Here is an 18370-nt window from a genome sequence, read left to right on the forward strand (position 1 = left end):
ACATAGATTAGCAAGTTGTAAATAACTAAAGCAAATAATACCATATATCAATAGCTGTTGAGTACTTAGTTGCTCCAAATAGCAATTCTGGTGCACTGTATCTGAAATTAAACAAATACATGTATTGAAATCAGCCGTACATTTGAATAATGTTTTTGTATATATGGTCAAACTCAGTCTTCTCTAAAAACAATGAACAAAATCATAGTTTAAAATTCCTGACTTCCTGCACTTACAAATTAAATACAGTAATCATACATGCAATTTACTTTGATATTATAATATTTAACATAATTAGAAAGTATGAAAATAGGACAAAATTAATAACTTGTTCAATGACAAAGCTATTATCAAAATTTATTATAATTATTTATTTTGCACATAGCGTGCGACAAAAAAAAAAAGACATTATTTAAGTTTTAACTCTGACATGTTATTAATTTTTGTAATATTCTGTATTCTCTTTATTCCAAGGTTTTATGAGATATAGTTCACAATTAGATTGTACAGTACGAATTTTTGGACTCGGGAAAAATGATATTAATTTTCTACATTAAGAAAAATAAGAACACTATTTTAACTTAAACTATTAGATTAATTTAATCAAATGCTAAATTTCTTAATAAAGACTGATTTTTGTCTTTTTGCTGTATCTATAAATTTCTTGTATATGAATGCAATACAAAGGTAAAATAATTTATTTCAGACAAAAAATATTGCTAATGGGTAAAACTCAATGCCAATGAAAGATTTTGATGAGTCTCACTCATGTGTTGTATTATTACATTTTTAAAGTGAAACATTTTATTTCTCATTATATGACATTCTTCCTGAAGACTCTGAAACATGTTTATATTCAGGGTCAAGAAAACTTTTCAAAATGTAATATAAAAGACAATTTACCATATATAATATTTCTCTACCCAACCAAGTACATTTTCAGTTTCAGTGCAACAGATCTATTTATAAAAATTTATCACTACTTTTTAATCATCAGCAAAGAGGCATGAAGTAAGCCATATATAAGTATTCAAGTAATAAATAGTTCAATTTCAACAATTTTTGATAGGCATAGACTCCAATATTTCAGGATTTAAGAGCCATAAGCTTAAACTGTTAAAAGAGGAAAAAGTATTTGATCTATTCATTAAAAAGAAAACAAGCCATCAACTACAAATAATTTTCATACTGAATATGAACAAATAATAATGTTTTATGATTCTTTCCTTCTGAGTTTACAGAAAGTGAAGACCAACAAACAAGAACAATATATTCAGTGGTATTTTAGCTTTTTTAAAAGTAGCAAATTACATATCAAGAACCAGAGCTATATTATTACATATATATTATCATGTCAATCAAGAAACAGTGCTTTAGAAAAATATATTTAAAAAAAACAATAGTAAATGCATATAAAAATAAATAAACAATGACACTGAATAGAAATGAAATTTCGGGAACACTGTTACACTGCTATAGTTTTCTTTTCTGTTTATAATTATGATAAGAAAAACTAAGCCTCCTATCATTAAAAAATATTAACCTTTGCATTTGGAAAAGTAATTCGATGCATAATTATTCACCTGATACAACGATTTGTTTATCGCTCTGAAAAATAAATATACACAATTGTTTTAAGTCGAATTTCTTTGTAAAATTAATCTACATCTTTTTACCATTCTGTAGGCGTTTTTAACAATCAAAATTGAAAAATAAATAAATAAAACGTCAAAATGATGCACTATCTTGAATGGTGAGCGAGAATCACCTTCCGAGTATAAAGGGTTAAGAGTCTATTGATACAATTATTCATAAAATAATTTGAAATCATTAATTATGCATTAGAAGTATAAAATAATTTAACTCGATTCACAGTTATTATTCACTTACCCTCTAGACACAGGATTTGGAGTCAGGTCATCTTTGCTTGTAGGTCGGCAATTTCCAAATCCAGCTGGACGCAAAATAAATATAGACATTTTCAGATTTTAAACATTACATTTAAACATACATAAACAGACATTAAACACACACACACACACACCACTTTACGATTACTCAATTACTCATTAATCTCTACTAGTAATTTAGTAATAAATGAGAACGTACGTGTACCTTGGTACACTGTAGATCAGAAAGTTTTACTTAAAGCTTCCAAATTTTGCACATATATACTTTGCAGGGTGGTAATGTGCACTATGGAGTGATTCTTTTGAAATTTTAATTTTAAAGTTCAAAAAATTATATTTTAAATTATATCAATTTTGTTTGCCATATGATTTTTTTAATTTTATTTTTAATCGATTTTTAAAAAAATATATTTTAAGCGTATTTTACAGCAATATATATTCATTATTGAAGTGAAACTCAAATTGTTTCCACTAGTGCTATTAATATTTTACCCTTTCATTTTTTTTCTATTGATGATAATCAAAATATGAAAATTCAGCTTATTTTTCTACGTTGAAATGTTTTAATCTAAGGTATGCTCTTAATAATTTTGTTGTACTTACAATTAAAGTTTAATTTCATAATCAAACAGCAGTAAAAATTTTTTAAAGTATGCCCGTTTTTAAATACTGCTTCTCCTTCATATGATGTAACTGGATATAGAAAAATGTAGACTGAAAATTAGGGAAATGCATTCAGCAATGAATAGAATGAATGGTATGTGGCTTCTAAAATAGTCTCAGTCATGCGTTTATCAAAATTTGGAACTATAAAACATTTTACTGAGGACGCCATTACAATATAGTTTAAAAAATATTTAATTGAAATTTTTAAAAATCATTAACTCTGGCGAACCAAACGGTTGCTAAAATCGGTTAGTTAATATTAATGGGTCAAGTGATCAAATGATTTATCACATTTTCAAGTTATTATCAAAAACAACCGATTATTAATGTTAAATACAATTATTATTAATAGTAATCGATTAATGACATTGACCATAGCATATACATACAGAAATTAAGGTGTGTGTATACACACCCAGACACAAATCTGTAATATCATTTCAGTGACATGATAGTCTTATGGTTGGAAAGAAACAGTTACAAATTTTTAAAGGATGCTAAACCTATGGCATTGGATTGTGGTGATAAAAATGAAGGTTCTGGAAAATGTAAGAATTATGTCTCGATCTCTATTAGAATAAGAAATCTAAAAAATCTTCAGGAGAATTCGATGTGACGTCATAATCAATAAGAAAACTATAAAAATTCAAGGAAGAGCTCACATCTCTCTCAAGAGAGAACGAGTTAGAAGCTGTTAGAGCCTAGTACTGTTATTGTTATTTAATTAGTATCCTGATGTCTGCTTGTCTTGTTGATTTTAATAAGCAGTTTTCTTTGAAAACCTCTTGGCTGTGTTTTTGTTACTGTGCTTCAAATTTTATGGAATATTCATGGAATAAAGCACCGTTTTCCATTTCTCAGCTTGTTGGACTGCATTCAACACATATTTATTGAGTCATTTTCAAAACAATATAAAAGATTCAGAATAAGACCATTATTACAAAGGTTTTATAAACCGTTGTTATTAAGCATCCAATTAAGAAATAGTAACTTTTAAAAAGATTTCCTGTATTAAATATAATAGCTTATATGATAGAGTATTCGAATATTTTTTACTGTCATTCCAATCACCAATTTGTATTATTACATTCAGTTTCTCTTATGATTGCACTTGATGGTACTAATTCAAAAAGTATTTAAGAAAACGGCAACTACTAAAAAACTTACATGACAGCTACGATATATATTATCTTACGATAGGAATTGTAGGAGTATCAGTTGATGAAATAATCAGGATGCTATGGTAACTTTTTCAGAATCTTAAAATTTTGATACATTTCATCAAGACATCTTTCATGCTTTCAAACATCATGCAAGCAAATACACAATGGAATATTATCGAATTTAGAACCCGATTCCCCTGAATTAAAGAAGATTGCTAGTTTTCTTTCATTCCACTCCCCCCTAAAACCTAAAAATAAAATATTGAAGCATATTTTTTTTTCAGAATATGCAATAAAACTTGCATCAGGGTATCCATTCTTAATGAAGAAATAAAAATTCAAGAGCTTTTCGAGGTCTTTCAACTGCCTTTTTTAAGAATACAAATAAAAAATTTTAATCGAATATTTTTGCTATTAATGTTCAAAGAAGCCATAATTTTCTTACTACAACTACTAGATATTTAAGTAAAAAGCACTAAGGATATCTATTATGTAATAGTTAATAAGTCGAAATTTAAATTTCAAAGTGGAGTTTGAGATCACCGTGCCCAAACAGAGGCTAATTTAACACAAACTTGACTAATGACTATTTTTGCCAAAATAAAATTATTTTAAAAAAAATTGCTGATCGAACATGAATTTAACTTTATTTTTGATTAATAGGTGACACTGTAATGCAAATATAAAAAAAAATGCAAATGCAAATGCAAAAAATAGAGATAAAACTCAATGAGCCTTTATTTACATTTAAACAAGTGAATCAAAAGCAAAGAGCTATTCAAATATTTTAAACTACCCGTCTTTGGCGTCTAGATATTTCGCCAAATATATTGGTGGCGTTTTCTTTGTCTTATGCATCACGTGATACTCAAGATTCCTTCAAGAAAATATTTATAAGCATCAAATTGTGATAGACATTAAAGCAGTGTTACTTTAATAGCTATTTGTTCTGTTCATTGTGTGTATGAACCATCCTAATGGAGTTATATCCCTTGAAATCATAATGTTTTTTGAAATGTACTGTCAGGTTCATTTGTCTTTTAGCATCGCTATACTATAACTTCGCTTTCTTAATCTTTATGTAAATTGCACAGATATTAAATAGAATCCTTCTTCCTCAATTTTCAATAATGAATCAAAATTATGCTATCAATTATTCGATGAAACATTGAAAAAAAGTTTGTCTTTCATTACAACAATGATATTTATTGTTGAAAAAATATTTCAAAAAATAACCAAAATTCAGAAAAATAAGCACAGATAAATTTATGTCATAATATTTGCGGAAATTATTGCAAAAAATAAAGATAAAATCTTTTAATCAATTAAAATTTTAAAACTGTATATTTGCACTCAAATCTGGTAGCTCTATATCTAAGAGTTTATCATTCAGAGCGCCAATACACTGACATACACATTTACTTTTATTACTAGTAGAGATTTAAAATCTCTGCTCCATATTCACATTGATGGAATATAAATTTTGTTCCACTCTGGTGTATGTGAAAAGTTAATTTGAATTTTTTTAAAAATGACTTTAGAATGGGGGTTGACATATAATTAATTATAACGTGAAAAGAATTTAAATTTAGGAAAATTTGGTTTTAGAAAGGGGTTTTGACTTATGAATAACATTTTTAATCACTGATTTAATTTTTTAACGGTAATGAATACACAATATATATATTTTTTATTTTTGTAGAAATGCCAAAATAACTATTTACTCATGGTTGCTGTTTTTCTTTACAGGCATCGTCCTGTCAAGCACCAACACATATATTCTCTGTTATAGAGAATGTATACACAACTCGCAAACAAGTTTATAGTAAAAACAGGAAACTGCATTTTAGGTTGCTTTGTCTAAGTCTCATCCCTAAAACAATTTAATTCGGCTGTGTATTGAAAATCTTTGTTCACAGACTTCTACAATGTATAAAACGTCTCTCCAATTTTCACTTTTTAAAATTTTATTTAAAAAAACTTATTTTATTAACAATACATTTCCTTTTCTTATTCTTTTCATCATTTTGAAATTGCAATCTTAGCTCATTCATATTTTGAACATATTTAAAACAGACTTCTTCTTCTTCTCTCTCTCTGTCTCTCACTTTCTTTCGCATAAATCTAATATCTTTTGTGATCTGAAAATTCACTACCATACTGCATTTTTTAAATCAATTTAAAATTAAGCATTCTTTGAAACATATTTCTTCTTTTAAGACTATCAGCCTCAACATTTTTATTTAAGATAAATTCCCTTTCAACAATGGCCTGGATTGGGGATAGTACCTTCAGAATTTTCATTACCTCTCACAATTTCTGATAAAAGAATTTTAGAATTCTTAAAATTCTGACAAAAACTTATTAGCTCGATTCTTATTACTTACACTCCATAAATTCTGCCGAATTACTAACTCAGTAATTCAAAAATGTATGAAATTCTACCAAAACCTAATTTTTTTTTTTGGTAGTACCGCAAAGAAGAATACAATGGTCAACAAAAATGGACTTGTTTGAGCATTTGTTGTTTGAGCATAAACATTTTTTTAGCAAAGAATTCTATACTATCTTTGCTACATGAATCTTTCTTGGGAAAATCCAATTTAGAAGTGCAATTTATACGTTTAAAACTTTAAAGAGCATAATTTTTCATGATACTGTAAGTTTCCAAATAGCCAGCGAACATCTTTTTCATATTCTGCGTCAAAAAATTGAAGAAGTCGGCAGTCTCGTTAATAGAATGTACAAAAATGGTTAAATAATATTGTTCAATGGCAAGTAGAATCTTAGTTTAATAAGTAGAGTCGAATCTCACTACATTTTAAATTTAGACATAGAATTTTTTCTCAATATTCTTAATAGAACAGAAAAATATTTCTAATTAATTAACATGAAACTTCTTATTAATTAATTTACTAATTTATTTCTACTTTACCAATTCTTTGTTAGAAAAACCTTCTTTAATCCAATTCTGCGATAATACCTCATTTTTTTTCTTGTAAATTACGGAAGTTTCGTAAAATTAACGACAATGGATGGGCCATGACAATAGAAGCCACATTATCTAATTTCAGCTTCCTTCGTCATTCTTAAACGGACTGCGTAAATCCATTTACTTCAGTTGGAAAATTTTATAGAATTGTTTGAGAAGCATTCGACTATATACATTAGATCAGCTAGATATTTAAATAAAACGATGAAAAAAAATGTTAAATGAAAACGATTAAAAGAATATTGTAGGTCACAGGAGAGCTTTTTCGCAATTTAGCTGTCTGAGAACATGATATTGTACTTAATTAAATGACGAGACAGCTCTTGATTATTGGTATAGGGGTTGTGAAATGGTGTTTTGAAATCTGAAATTTGAAATCTCCTAACACAAGCTATATGAGTATCAACTCTCCATACGAGATCATATCGATTTTGCATCTAATCCGTGCGAAGACACAACAAATGGCATAATAATATTATCTCGGGCTGCGAAATCTATATCCTGTTGCTGCTGAAGATTTTTCAGCATTTGTGGTGTTAATTCATGCCCCCCCCCCCCTTTCTCTCCCTCTTCCTCTGAACAACACAGGAAAAAAGACTGATGATTCTTAACAATATGCCTTTTCCTAAATCACAAAGTTTCTTTTTTTCCCCCACAAAGGATAATGGATGCAGATTTTGTCTATTTTTCAAAGACCCAAAGAAAAATGCATTTTCTCATGGCTTTGAGTTCAGCAAAATGAAATCCAAGTAATTTTCAAGGACCGTTGGATGTCTGCGCATAGATCTGAGCAATCTATTTATAATAGACTTGTTTAAATGCTTAATAATAAAGAATCCTCTACTTCCTTTATTACTTTCATTCTCTTTTAACATACAATAAATAAAAGATCGCGATTTTTTTTGGCACATTAAAATCAGGCATTAGCACTCATTGATTCATAACAATTACTTCAAAATGAAACAATACTAGTAGTTTATTGAAACTTTGGACCCACCTGATTTATCTGACTTAATTTTATATTTTAAATCTAAGCAAGATCAAAATGTAAAGAAAATTAATTTGTTTAAATAATAGTTTATGGAATAATTTTAGACTATATCGATATTTTTTTGTTTGTTTTGCAATATTTTCTATTCACATTAAAGATTTTATTTTTTCATCTCTATCTGCTACTGCATAAGAAATAGAATGACTTCAAAAAGACATTTTTATAGTTTAAAAAATTTTGTTGCATGTCAAGTTTAGTTCATATTACAAGCACTCCATTTTAATTTGTAAAATATCAAGAACTAAATGTAAAAACTCTATTAGATTGAGCGTTTTTTTACTTACCTATACCCTAAAATAACAATGAACTTGATTAATACAGTTATTTGATTTATAGTGAATGAATTTTGTAGATATTTAACACAATGGACAATAAAGAGAATTTTGTCAAGAAACAAAATTTTCACTGATAACTTAAATAATAGCATTTAAAATGAACAATTTATTTCAAGTAACCGAGAACCGATGCTTGATAGTGCCAAAGCAACAGAATTGAAATATATAAACTGCAAAATGCTATAAAATAACTAATTTGCTAAAATTTAGTAGCTAAAACTTAATTATTATTACTATGATAAACTTACCAATTCTTAGAATTCCATTTTCAGTAAAAAGAATGTTATTCACATTCAAGTCCCTGAAAAAAAAACATGAATAAGAATATATATATATATGTACCCTTTCTTTTATAAGTATTGTAGGAATTCGAGAATTTTTCTAAAATGGAAAAAAAAAAAAAAAAAATCCATCATACCTGTGCAAAATGAAGTTCTCATGAAGATATTTTAATCCATAAAACAGCTGATACATGATGCATTTAATCTGAAATATCATAAGAATCCACTTAAATAATGTTTCGTTCATATATCCCTTACCACATTTAATTTCAAATGAAAAATGTGCAGATGTGCAAACATTATTTCCTTTCAACAGAAATTGTTTTATCTCTAATTAGATTCAAACCAAGCATAAAGCTATTTACTACAATGAACAATAGTACTTATTTAAGAATAATTTTGGTTTAGTTTTCAAATGGAATATCTCATACAATATAAATTGATATGGTTTAGCTTTTCCTATTGTATCATCAAACATAAAAATTCTAATGCAACTTGCATAATTTAGATACATGAAAAAAATATAATTTATAACCTTTCTATTGTAAAGTTTTATCATCAATATAAACCATTAAAATCAATGTCAAATATAAACAACTGAATATAAAAAATTAGAAATCAATAAGCATCAGAAGCCTCCATTTTTTAAAAAGTAAAATGTTTATTTAATTCCTAAAATCGGACTTACCATAAATTTCAAAGAGACTGGTCCTTTAAAAACACCCAAAACAAATAGTTACAAGCCCACATTTAAAATATAGACAAAACGGCTTTTCATTTCTTACAACTCAAATTCTTTATTTTACCTTTAACATGAGGATTATGAAAATACAGCTTCTTTCTTATTTATGATTCCACTTTTATAATTTTTTCGGGAAGAAAGAACTGCAAATTCAAAAATATTACAGAATTCATAAAACCCGTGCATTTTAAATAAACGTGTTTAAAATACAATGTAAAAATTAAAGCCAATTGTTCAAGAAGGAAAAAAATTAATTAAAGATATTCAGATGAGAGTATTAAGAAAGTTATTTTTACTTCAAAAAATTGTCATTATAATTAAAACAAGAAGAGGAAAACAAAGAATAATGTAATAAAAGTTGGTAACAACAACTATGTTCAAAAACACAGATACTTACCAGCAATGTATATATACATTATTCAGAAATTAAATTATCAATATAAATAATAATATTTAGTATGTCTGCATAACTATGTTGCATTAAAGATTCATATAAAACTTTGTAAAAATTAATTAACTGATAACAAAAAATGACAAACAAGATAAAATTCTCCCTTTATAATATGGCAACAAGGTATCCCCTTATTGCCATATTGTAAGAGAGGGAGTCAATTTTCATACTGCATAAATCATCAATTTCTATACGTGAGTGCTATATATGCCGCCTTTATTTTCACAGAAGTTGAATACACATTTTGTATTGGATGCAATTCAGGAGTCGGCATCCAGTGAAAATTTTATAATTTTTTAATTACAAAATTAAAAGACTGATTAAAAGTTTTATTGTAAATAATTTATTAATGCAGGTTTAAAAACAACAATAGAATTTAATACAAGTAAATATTTCATTCCCCTTTTTAATTTCTGCCTGCATCAAGAAGTAATTAATAATTAAAGAAAATGATTGTATTTAATAGCTTTAAATTCACGAAGAATTTTCTTGTTGAGAGAATAATCAGATCTACTACTGTTTCACATTTAGTATATATGTAAATAATATTCTCTTTAAGATGTTAAAATAAACTGAATTCAATAAATGTATTAACTATCAGCATTAATTACTGAAATACTGTAAAAACACAATTCTGATTTCATCAAACAATGAACGATAAATGTTCACGAATGAATATTAGTTTAAGCTAAAATGTCTCACATATGAAAAAAAAATATTATTCAGTAGTTTTTATGACTCAAATATTAAATATATCATTATGACACACACATATGAGTCAAAGCATCCTTTACAAATATTCTAAAATATGGCAAATCAATATGTGGTCTGTAATAAAATTATATTCAAGGATATTTATTGATACTATTAGAAAATAAACGTACGTGTGCGTGGTTAATCTCAATCCTTGCTAACTCATCATCTGTAACTTTTGAAAGCTCATATGGGCAGAACTCTAAAATGATATATGTGCTGCAAAAAAAAAAAAAAAAAAAACCATTATTCATAAACTAAATTATATTGAGCATATTTGAAAAAATATATATATTTCATTAAATAGGGTGAATACAAGTAAATAATAATAAAAATATATACATTATTCAGAGAATAAATAATCAACAAATATATTGAGCATATATGAATAAATTATATTCCATTAAAGAATATGTATTACGGATAAGCTTTGTAAAAAATTTAAATGATGCCGAAACTGGCATACAATAAAAATTCTCAAAGAAAAGAATTTTGAAAAAGGTTTTCTAACAATTTATATATTTGTTTGAATTTATTCACAAAATCAATACAAATTTTTACTAAGGGATATTAAATTGCATGCATAAAGACATGCATATGCATTGCTGACCAAAAAATAGGTTTCAATGATGAACTAAATTAAAATAAAGATATTTAGTAAAGTAAATATATACACTGGTTGATTATAAAAAATTTTTTGTCGGTGCATGACCCTGTAGAAGCATACAATTAGAAGGAACAGAATTTAATGCAAGCAGTACGCAGTAAGGAAAAACAGAATAACGTGAAATAATAATCACTCCAGAATAATATGAAAAACAATAGTCCAGACCTCATTTTTCCTCCTGTCTCCATTTTAGCGTGTAAAATGGCAACAATAGATCGAGATGAATAAAAATGAGAAGACAATCAATAAATGGGGTGGCCAATAAATATCTTGTGGTTTCGAGAGATTCAGTAGACTAAGTTCAGAAAAGAAGATATGACGAGGACTATGGCATCAATGAAAAAGTCAAATTCCGATGAATGCCACGGATCTTGTTTTCCCTTTTTTTTTTATCTCCATCTAGAACCACCATTGTTAGTGCTAAAAATACCATTCTAACCCCCCCCCTTTTCATTTTTAGAATGCGAATCAAATTTCCATGGGGGGAAAAGTATTACCCACCGAAAATTTCATAATTATAAGATCTGGATTATTGCCTATAACACCACACCTGAGTACAGGTACAAGTTACATAACGTATTGCACTATAGCGTCCTCATGACATAAAATAGAAATGAAATAAATAGTTGCAGGTTCACTCTAAATAATAACAAAAACTTTTATTTTTCGGATAAATTATTCTATCATATACATACTTTATCAAAACTTAATTCACTAATTTTATTGTCAAACGGAATTTAAAATTACAGCATTACTAAAGAATACATAATACAGAAAGAGTACATTAGCACACAACATTCTCTCACCCTCTGTATCACTTGAAAGAAAATTTACATACAGTAAAAAAAAAAAACCATGGAGAATAAAAGAAAGTTAGAGTTATTAGAAATCCATCAGCTCATTCATTTGCAAGCACTGCATCGGATAACCTTTGCTTTTTCTAGAAAATAAAGTTCTATTTCCAGTGTTGTCTAGATTTTCTGAGACATTTCACCGTTTGGAAAATAGGTTGAGGTTCTAGTGTCGTTATTGTTTCTCTGAGTTTATCAACAGAACTAAGCTCTCATGGATAAATTCACTATCAGATTTATTATCATATTATTATATTTATTATTATCTTTCATTGCTACAGAAATGTCTTCTCCGGAAAGGATATTTCGGAAATTGGTCAAGAATATTTATTTCCATACAACCAGCTTGAGCCCACCCACCATTTAAAAGCAATTGATTTACACAACATTCTTTAGATAGGGGATCTGATATATTACCAACCCCTGATATATATTTTCAATGTAGCCGGTTGGTATAGTTTCCATTTTACAACTGTCGGATCTCATTCATGGGATTCACAAAAACAGACCATGCTTCATCATTTAACATGGTAAATGATAAATCATTATACTATTTAGCAAATTATCTTGCAGTGCTTTCAGTATCCCATGATAATTCTCTTTTCCATTCTTTCTGAAGAAGCAATTTTAAACACTGTAAGACAAAGCAGGCAAATCCTATGGGATCGAAATTTTATGAGCAACTGGCAACATTTCTCTTTTAGTGATTTTAACTAGCGATAATTTTTCAAAAATATAAGATTTAATTGAATTTAACAATTCTTATTTTTATTCCATAATAAACGTAAAACTGAAGAATTAGATATTTCATCACCTCCAATGCAAGGCCTTTAAATTGAACATTAGTCATAACATCCCTGGGTTCATGAATGAATTTTTAAAAAGTTCTCCCTCCTTATCTTACCAGCAACAACAATGCAGACGAAAAAAAAAAAACTTCGCTTGATTTTTTTAATATATTTTTGTAGTACTGCACTTCTTCAGAAAATCAATCAAAATGAATTTCTAGAACAGTTCCCAATAAAACTGGATTGCACAGAAAATTACCCTAGTATGAGGATAAGCTTTTAACTGTTCGTTTTCCGTTCACCGCAAGAAACGTAAATAGTCCCGCCAGATTTTTAGACACTTGCCAATAAGAATGCTTTCTCAATACCTGCTAAAATTCCATGTTTAAGTACTTCAAATTGTAAGAGGTGAGACGGAATAAACATGAGATTTGGGCTACAATTTAACCATTGGTTCAAAAAAGGAGCAGATTTTTCTTTCACGGATGCATCAAATACCGGCCTCACTTTTATAGAATTCTCGTGTTTCATCACAGGTCTGTGAGGTAATTAATGACCACAGTTATTAATACTAGGAGGCACTTCTTCAATCAGGCGAAGTTCGCTCCATTCATTTGAATTATTATCTTACACTTGGAAGAGATAATGTGATTTTAGCTTTGCAGCTATTTTTTAAACACATTTTTAAGATCAAGTCTTTGTGAGAAGATATAGGAATATGACAGGTTAAGATAGAATGAGGTTGCCTTCTATAGAAAAACAACCTCATGGTGACCTTTGTCATTTACAGATCGTTTTTAAAAAATTCCTTTTCACTTTTGAATCTTCTTCTTCCTTAAATATTTTAGCTATTGAATCTGTAATGCTTGTCACTTCTAAATTCTTAGATTCGTAATGGGCGTTTTTTGAATAAGCAGATATCTAGCCAACATAGCAAAAGTTTTCATGTTTTTATTAAATGATGACTTTTCCAATTCAGTCTAGCATTAAAGTTTTTCTATACCAAAAGGTAAATTTTCTTATCTTCTAAGAAGAATAGTTGCAGCAATGTCAGGCTCTAATTAATATCTTCAATATCTGCTATTACAATATTCTTAGTTTTCAATTCTTCCATCCATGATCTTTCAGGCTCAAAGCTAATATTATTGAAAATTACTGACTCATCTAATATTTTAAATTGTTTCACAAAGCTTCTGTTAAGAATTCCTAAATCGATACTGTAGCAAGAATGTTACTTTTCACTCGTTTTCTTCCTCTGAAAAAGGAATTAATAATCAGCTCATGTCTCAGAACCTTAGTATCCAATTTTATTACCATATTTTTACTATATTATACAGGATCTCTGAGAACCAGTATTTAGAAGAGCCCGAGCCAGTAAGCATTTATATGATCCCATAAGTTCAAAAGTTTACAGAAATTAATAAATTTTACAGGAATCTTTTGGAAGTTTAGAAAAGTTGGACAAAGAAATCAGATCTTGTCTACTTGAATTTTCTTTATTGAGAATTTACTTTTCTTTTTTTCTGAAAATGTGGGTAAAATGGACATGCTTATGAAAAGCATGCTTATTTAACCTTCAAAACATTTTTTTTTTTTTTTTTTTCTAAAGACACTGTTTTATACCTCAAAACTATCAACACTATAATGAAATTTCCATCAAAAGAAGGGAAGAAAGAAAAAAAAAAAAAGACGCTAACTTCTCATGATGAACCAAAAGTTCTGATGAAGTCACCACTTCATTTTTAGAAGATATTATTCTATTGTCTAAGACCAAAAACATCCACAACCATGGAAATTCTCTGTTCAGCTTCCACTTCCGTTTTGGTAAACCGCATGAGTTTTTCCAGGCGAACTGAATTTGTATTGACAATACTTCTATATGCTGGTAAAATATCTTCCATTAAGATTGGCTAATTGCTGATTCTAATTTCTCTGGTCTAATTAGCGGTCTGAGAATTGCCAACTTTAACATGATAATTTCTTATAAAAATAATTACAAACACTTTACCTGATATTCATCCTAAACAGTTGGTACTCATTTTAAAACTATTTTATCAGTTGTATATGAAATTAAGAATGTTGTTAATTAATGCTTGTCAAAGATCTAATCACAAATTCTAATTTCTCATAAATAGTATGAACTGGCTAACATTATCCTTATAATCAGCTTTAGAAGTTTTCTCTAATAGACATTTCAACTAACATATATTCTTTTGACATTATTATTTCATATTTTCAATAACCCTTGGGTAATTTTGTCTAATTGGCGTGAAACTTATTACTAATTATCCAGTTTTAGATCTTTTTACAGCAGACTGAATTAAGCATTGGAACATGTCTTCAAGAGCTAGACATTGATTGTTAAACATTTTTGTGACGTGACTAAAAACAAAACCATCCCATTAAATTTCTTCAGTTCAGTTTTCGGTAATTCACACTGTACTAGAACAAAATTAACGGTCTGATAATTACCAACTTTAACATAATTTCTTATAAAAATAATTACAATTTCAAACATTTTACTTGATATTCATCCTAAACAGTTGGTACTCAAGTTAAATCCATTTCTTCAGCTGCATAACAAATTAAGAATGTTGTCGAATAACGTTTGTCAAAATGCAAAAAGTGCTTTGTACCTTTGAATTTTATTTCGGTCATTGAAAATTGGGCATTCATCTAGTTTTCATCATAACTATCAGTTGCCATTAAAATCTTCAGCTATTTGCATTATTTTGGAAATGCATTACAGATTATATTTCTCACCTTATTCATAGTTTAAATAAACTGGCCCTGCTGAGGATGTCAGCTGTCGCTTAAAAGTAGTTTGTGGTAACCTTTATAGGAGACTAAAATAACGGATATTCGTACTGATAAATATTATTAAACAATTCATTTCAATATAATTTTAGAACAAAACATATAAAAAACGTATATAAAAAGTATCGAAAATGCCATATGCATTTTACATGTTTTGATATAGAAAAAATAATTTTTGAAATGAATCATTCAATAATATTTATCATTACAAATATCCGTTATTTTAGTGCCCTATAAAAGTATCCATATACTATGTTCCAAGTTTTTTTTAACATTTTTGGGTTCAGATTTTAAAACACTAAAATTTTTTCAAAAATTTTGAGAATATTTAAAGTTCTTGAAAAAATACAAACACGCCTCTTGTATGTAGAAGACATACCTACTTTTTCATAAAGTTAATTTTTTTTTATTTAACATTACTTTTTAGTATTACTCTGAAATTTAAAAAAAATTAAAGAACAATAAGCTTTTGGTAAAATTTGTAAGGCTTATGATATATTCAAACATTCTTTAGCCATATACCAAAATTTCAAACGTCAGTACCTTTTATTAAATTCTTCATCAGAAAGTCTTAATTTTATCATGACTACATTCGGTTATTTTCTCTATATATTTAATAAAAAAAATCAAAAGTGACACCATCTTCATATTTAAAAAATACATTCCTATTAACTAATTTATCAAGTTTCCTGATTGTATTTTCACTCATATTTTGATATCCAGAAATTAAAGTCATATTCAGTCTTCCAACATTTTCTAAAATAAATCGGTCACTTAATGTCCGATATTCTGAAATAGTACCCCAATTGATTTTTGATCAAGCATTAATATGAATTTTTGAAATAATCAGTGATATAAAAAAATGATATCCCAATCCGGTAATTTTTTATTTTCAGATATAAATTTTCCTGATAATTTTCGATAAGTTGAAATGTTCTGATAATTAACTTTATTTTTAAATTCTAAAATGAAATTTTCTGATAATTTCGTGGATCTAGAAATTAAATTTCAACCCACTTTGTCTTTAAAATTTCTGACCAAACTTTCTGCTAGATCAGGATTTTTAGAAACTTCATTCCAGTTAACTTCACCTATTTATTAAGTATGAAAATCCATTGTATTTCAGAGAATAAATTTTTAAGGTGAAAGCTGATGTAACTTTATCATAATAAAGAAAAGGTATTATTTGAATTGGTATAGTATGAACAGATTATACACATGCAGAAAAAAAATATTACCACGTTTACCATATTCAAAAATTGTCATCTGATTATCTTCTTTTGACATAGGTTTATTGAGAATTGTTTCATCACTGAGTTCTCTAATCAAATGAGAATCATAATCATTTGACAATTTAAAACAGACTATACATTCTGTATGCATATTACTATTTAGTTTCATTTCATAAGTTAACAAATTTAAAATTATTATAATAAATTCTATTAAAAACGAATTCATCACCAACAATTTTATAAGTATGATATCTTTCTTGAATAGTTGAGAAAAATATTTTATTATTAATATATTTAGAAGCAACATCTTTTAATACTATAGGATTAGCTACATTAGTAAGTCATTTATTTCAAAAATCAAAAATACCATTTTTAAATAAAGATAGAACATGCAATTCCTCATGATCTCTTCTTAAAAAATTATCAAGTTTTTTTTTTTTTTTTTTTTTTTTTTTTATCGTCTACATATTGTTTAAGAACAGCATCATTTTACCCTTGGGGATATGGAATACTTTTAAAGGAATACTCTACACATCATAAATTCGTTCATTTAAAATCAAAGTATCTATTTTTTTTTTTCTAAAGTGATTAGCCTTTCGTTTAAATATCGTTTATTAACAACATTCATGTCATGAACTGGATCTTTAACATTTCCAATAATTTTACCTCTTGCATTGAAATCACCACATTCTAAATGAATAAGATTTTTTTGTAAGTCAACTATTTTAAATTTCAAAACTGTCTGAATTAAATCAATATATGATTTTGTGGCTGAATTGCTAATATCAATTGGTTCTTCAACACGTTTTAATTTTTTTCTTTCCCATATCATAATGTCCATCATTTGTTAATTTAAAACGAATACCTGGTGATCCAATGAGTCCTTCTTCTATTTTATCATCAAAAAGTAGATGATAAGAAGCCATGTATTAACAATAAAATTATAAATAATTAAAAGCTTTTCTATTTCCAACCAAAAAGCTGCCGCCTTAATCTGCTTTTCTACTAAATGTCTTTAAATCTTTAGACATATTAAAAAAAATATTTATTTATTTATTTCAAAATATAATATAATATAATATAATCTTTCTGGATATCATTTTTCCAATTGCAACATATATATATCTATACATAGTATAAAATGAAATCTCCTGAAATCGTCTGTATGTTGGAACCACAAAAACTCGAGAAATAGTTAACGGATATTGGAGATATTTATACCATTTTGTAGAGCATTTATTAGGGACGGTTTTAGTACATTAAAGTCATATCAAAATAATAAAAGGAGTTTTGTAATTGCGATTTTAATTATTCCGCTCATGTGCGAAAGCCTCAAACTGCGCATGTACAAATAGCAAGAGCTGTAGCATACATTTCTAGGCAAGAGCATAGGCGATAAATTTCTTTGTTTGCCTCTGTTTGTTAGTCAATCACGTCAGAACGGAAATGGATGAAATTTAGCACAGAGATAGATTATAGTCTGGAATAGGACATAGGATACTATTTATCCCGGTTAAATTTTTATTAATTAAAAACTAACTTTCCCACCAAAAATCTTTTCATTTCCCCACCACCAAATGACTAAGGCTTAAGTCTTTTTTTCCCCACGCTAACGAGGTTAGGGCTTATCATTTTTTCGGCCGATTATTTCAAACGATTCTGTTTATTTTC

The 18370-nt window shown here is 27.6% G+C and overlaps 1 protein-coding gene across 1 annotated transcript in view; it reads right to left on the reverse strand.

The window, feature by feature from the left end:
* LOC129958630 (cyclin-dependent kinase 10-like) overlaps positions 1 to 18370 on the reverse strand; it is a 63892-nt gene that overhangs the window by 10477 nt on the left and 35045 nt on the right. Inside the window, exons 5-9 of the mRNA XM_056071229.1 lie at positions 10476 to 10563; positions 8536 to 8603; positions 8366 to 8418; positions 1891 to 1954; positions 42 to 101 (exon numbers count right to left, since the gene is read on the reverse strand). Of these exons, the coding sequence (XP_055927204.1) occupies positions 42 to 101; positions 1891 to 1954; positions 8366 to 8418; positions 8536 to 8603; positions 10476 to 10563 (333 nt within the window). The remainder of the gene's footprint in view (positions 1 to 41; positions 102 to 1890; positions 1955 to 8365; positions 8419 to 8535; positions 8604 to 10475; positions 10564 to 18370) is intronic.

This window comes from Argiope bruennichi, chromosome X1 (assembly GCF_947563725.1).
Source record: "Argiope bruennichi chromosome X1, qqArgBrue1.1, whole genome shotgun sequence".
Taxonomy (NCBI): Eukaryota; Metazoa; Arthropoda; class Arachnida; order Araneae; family Araneidae; genus Argiope; species Argiope bruennichi.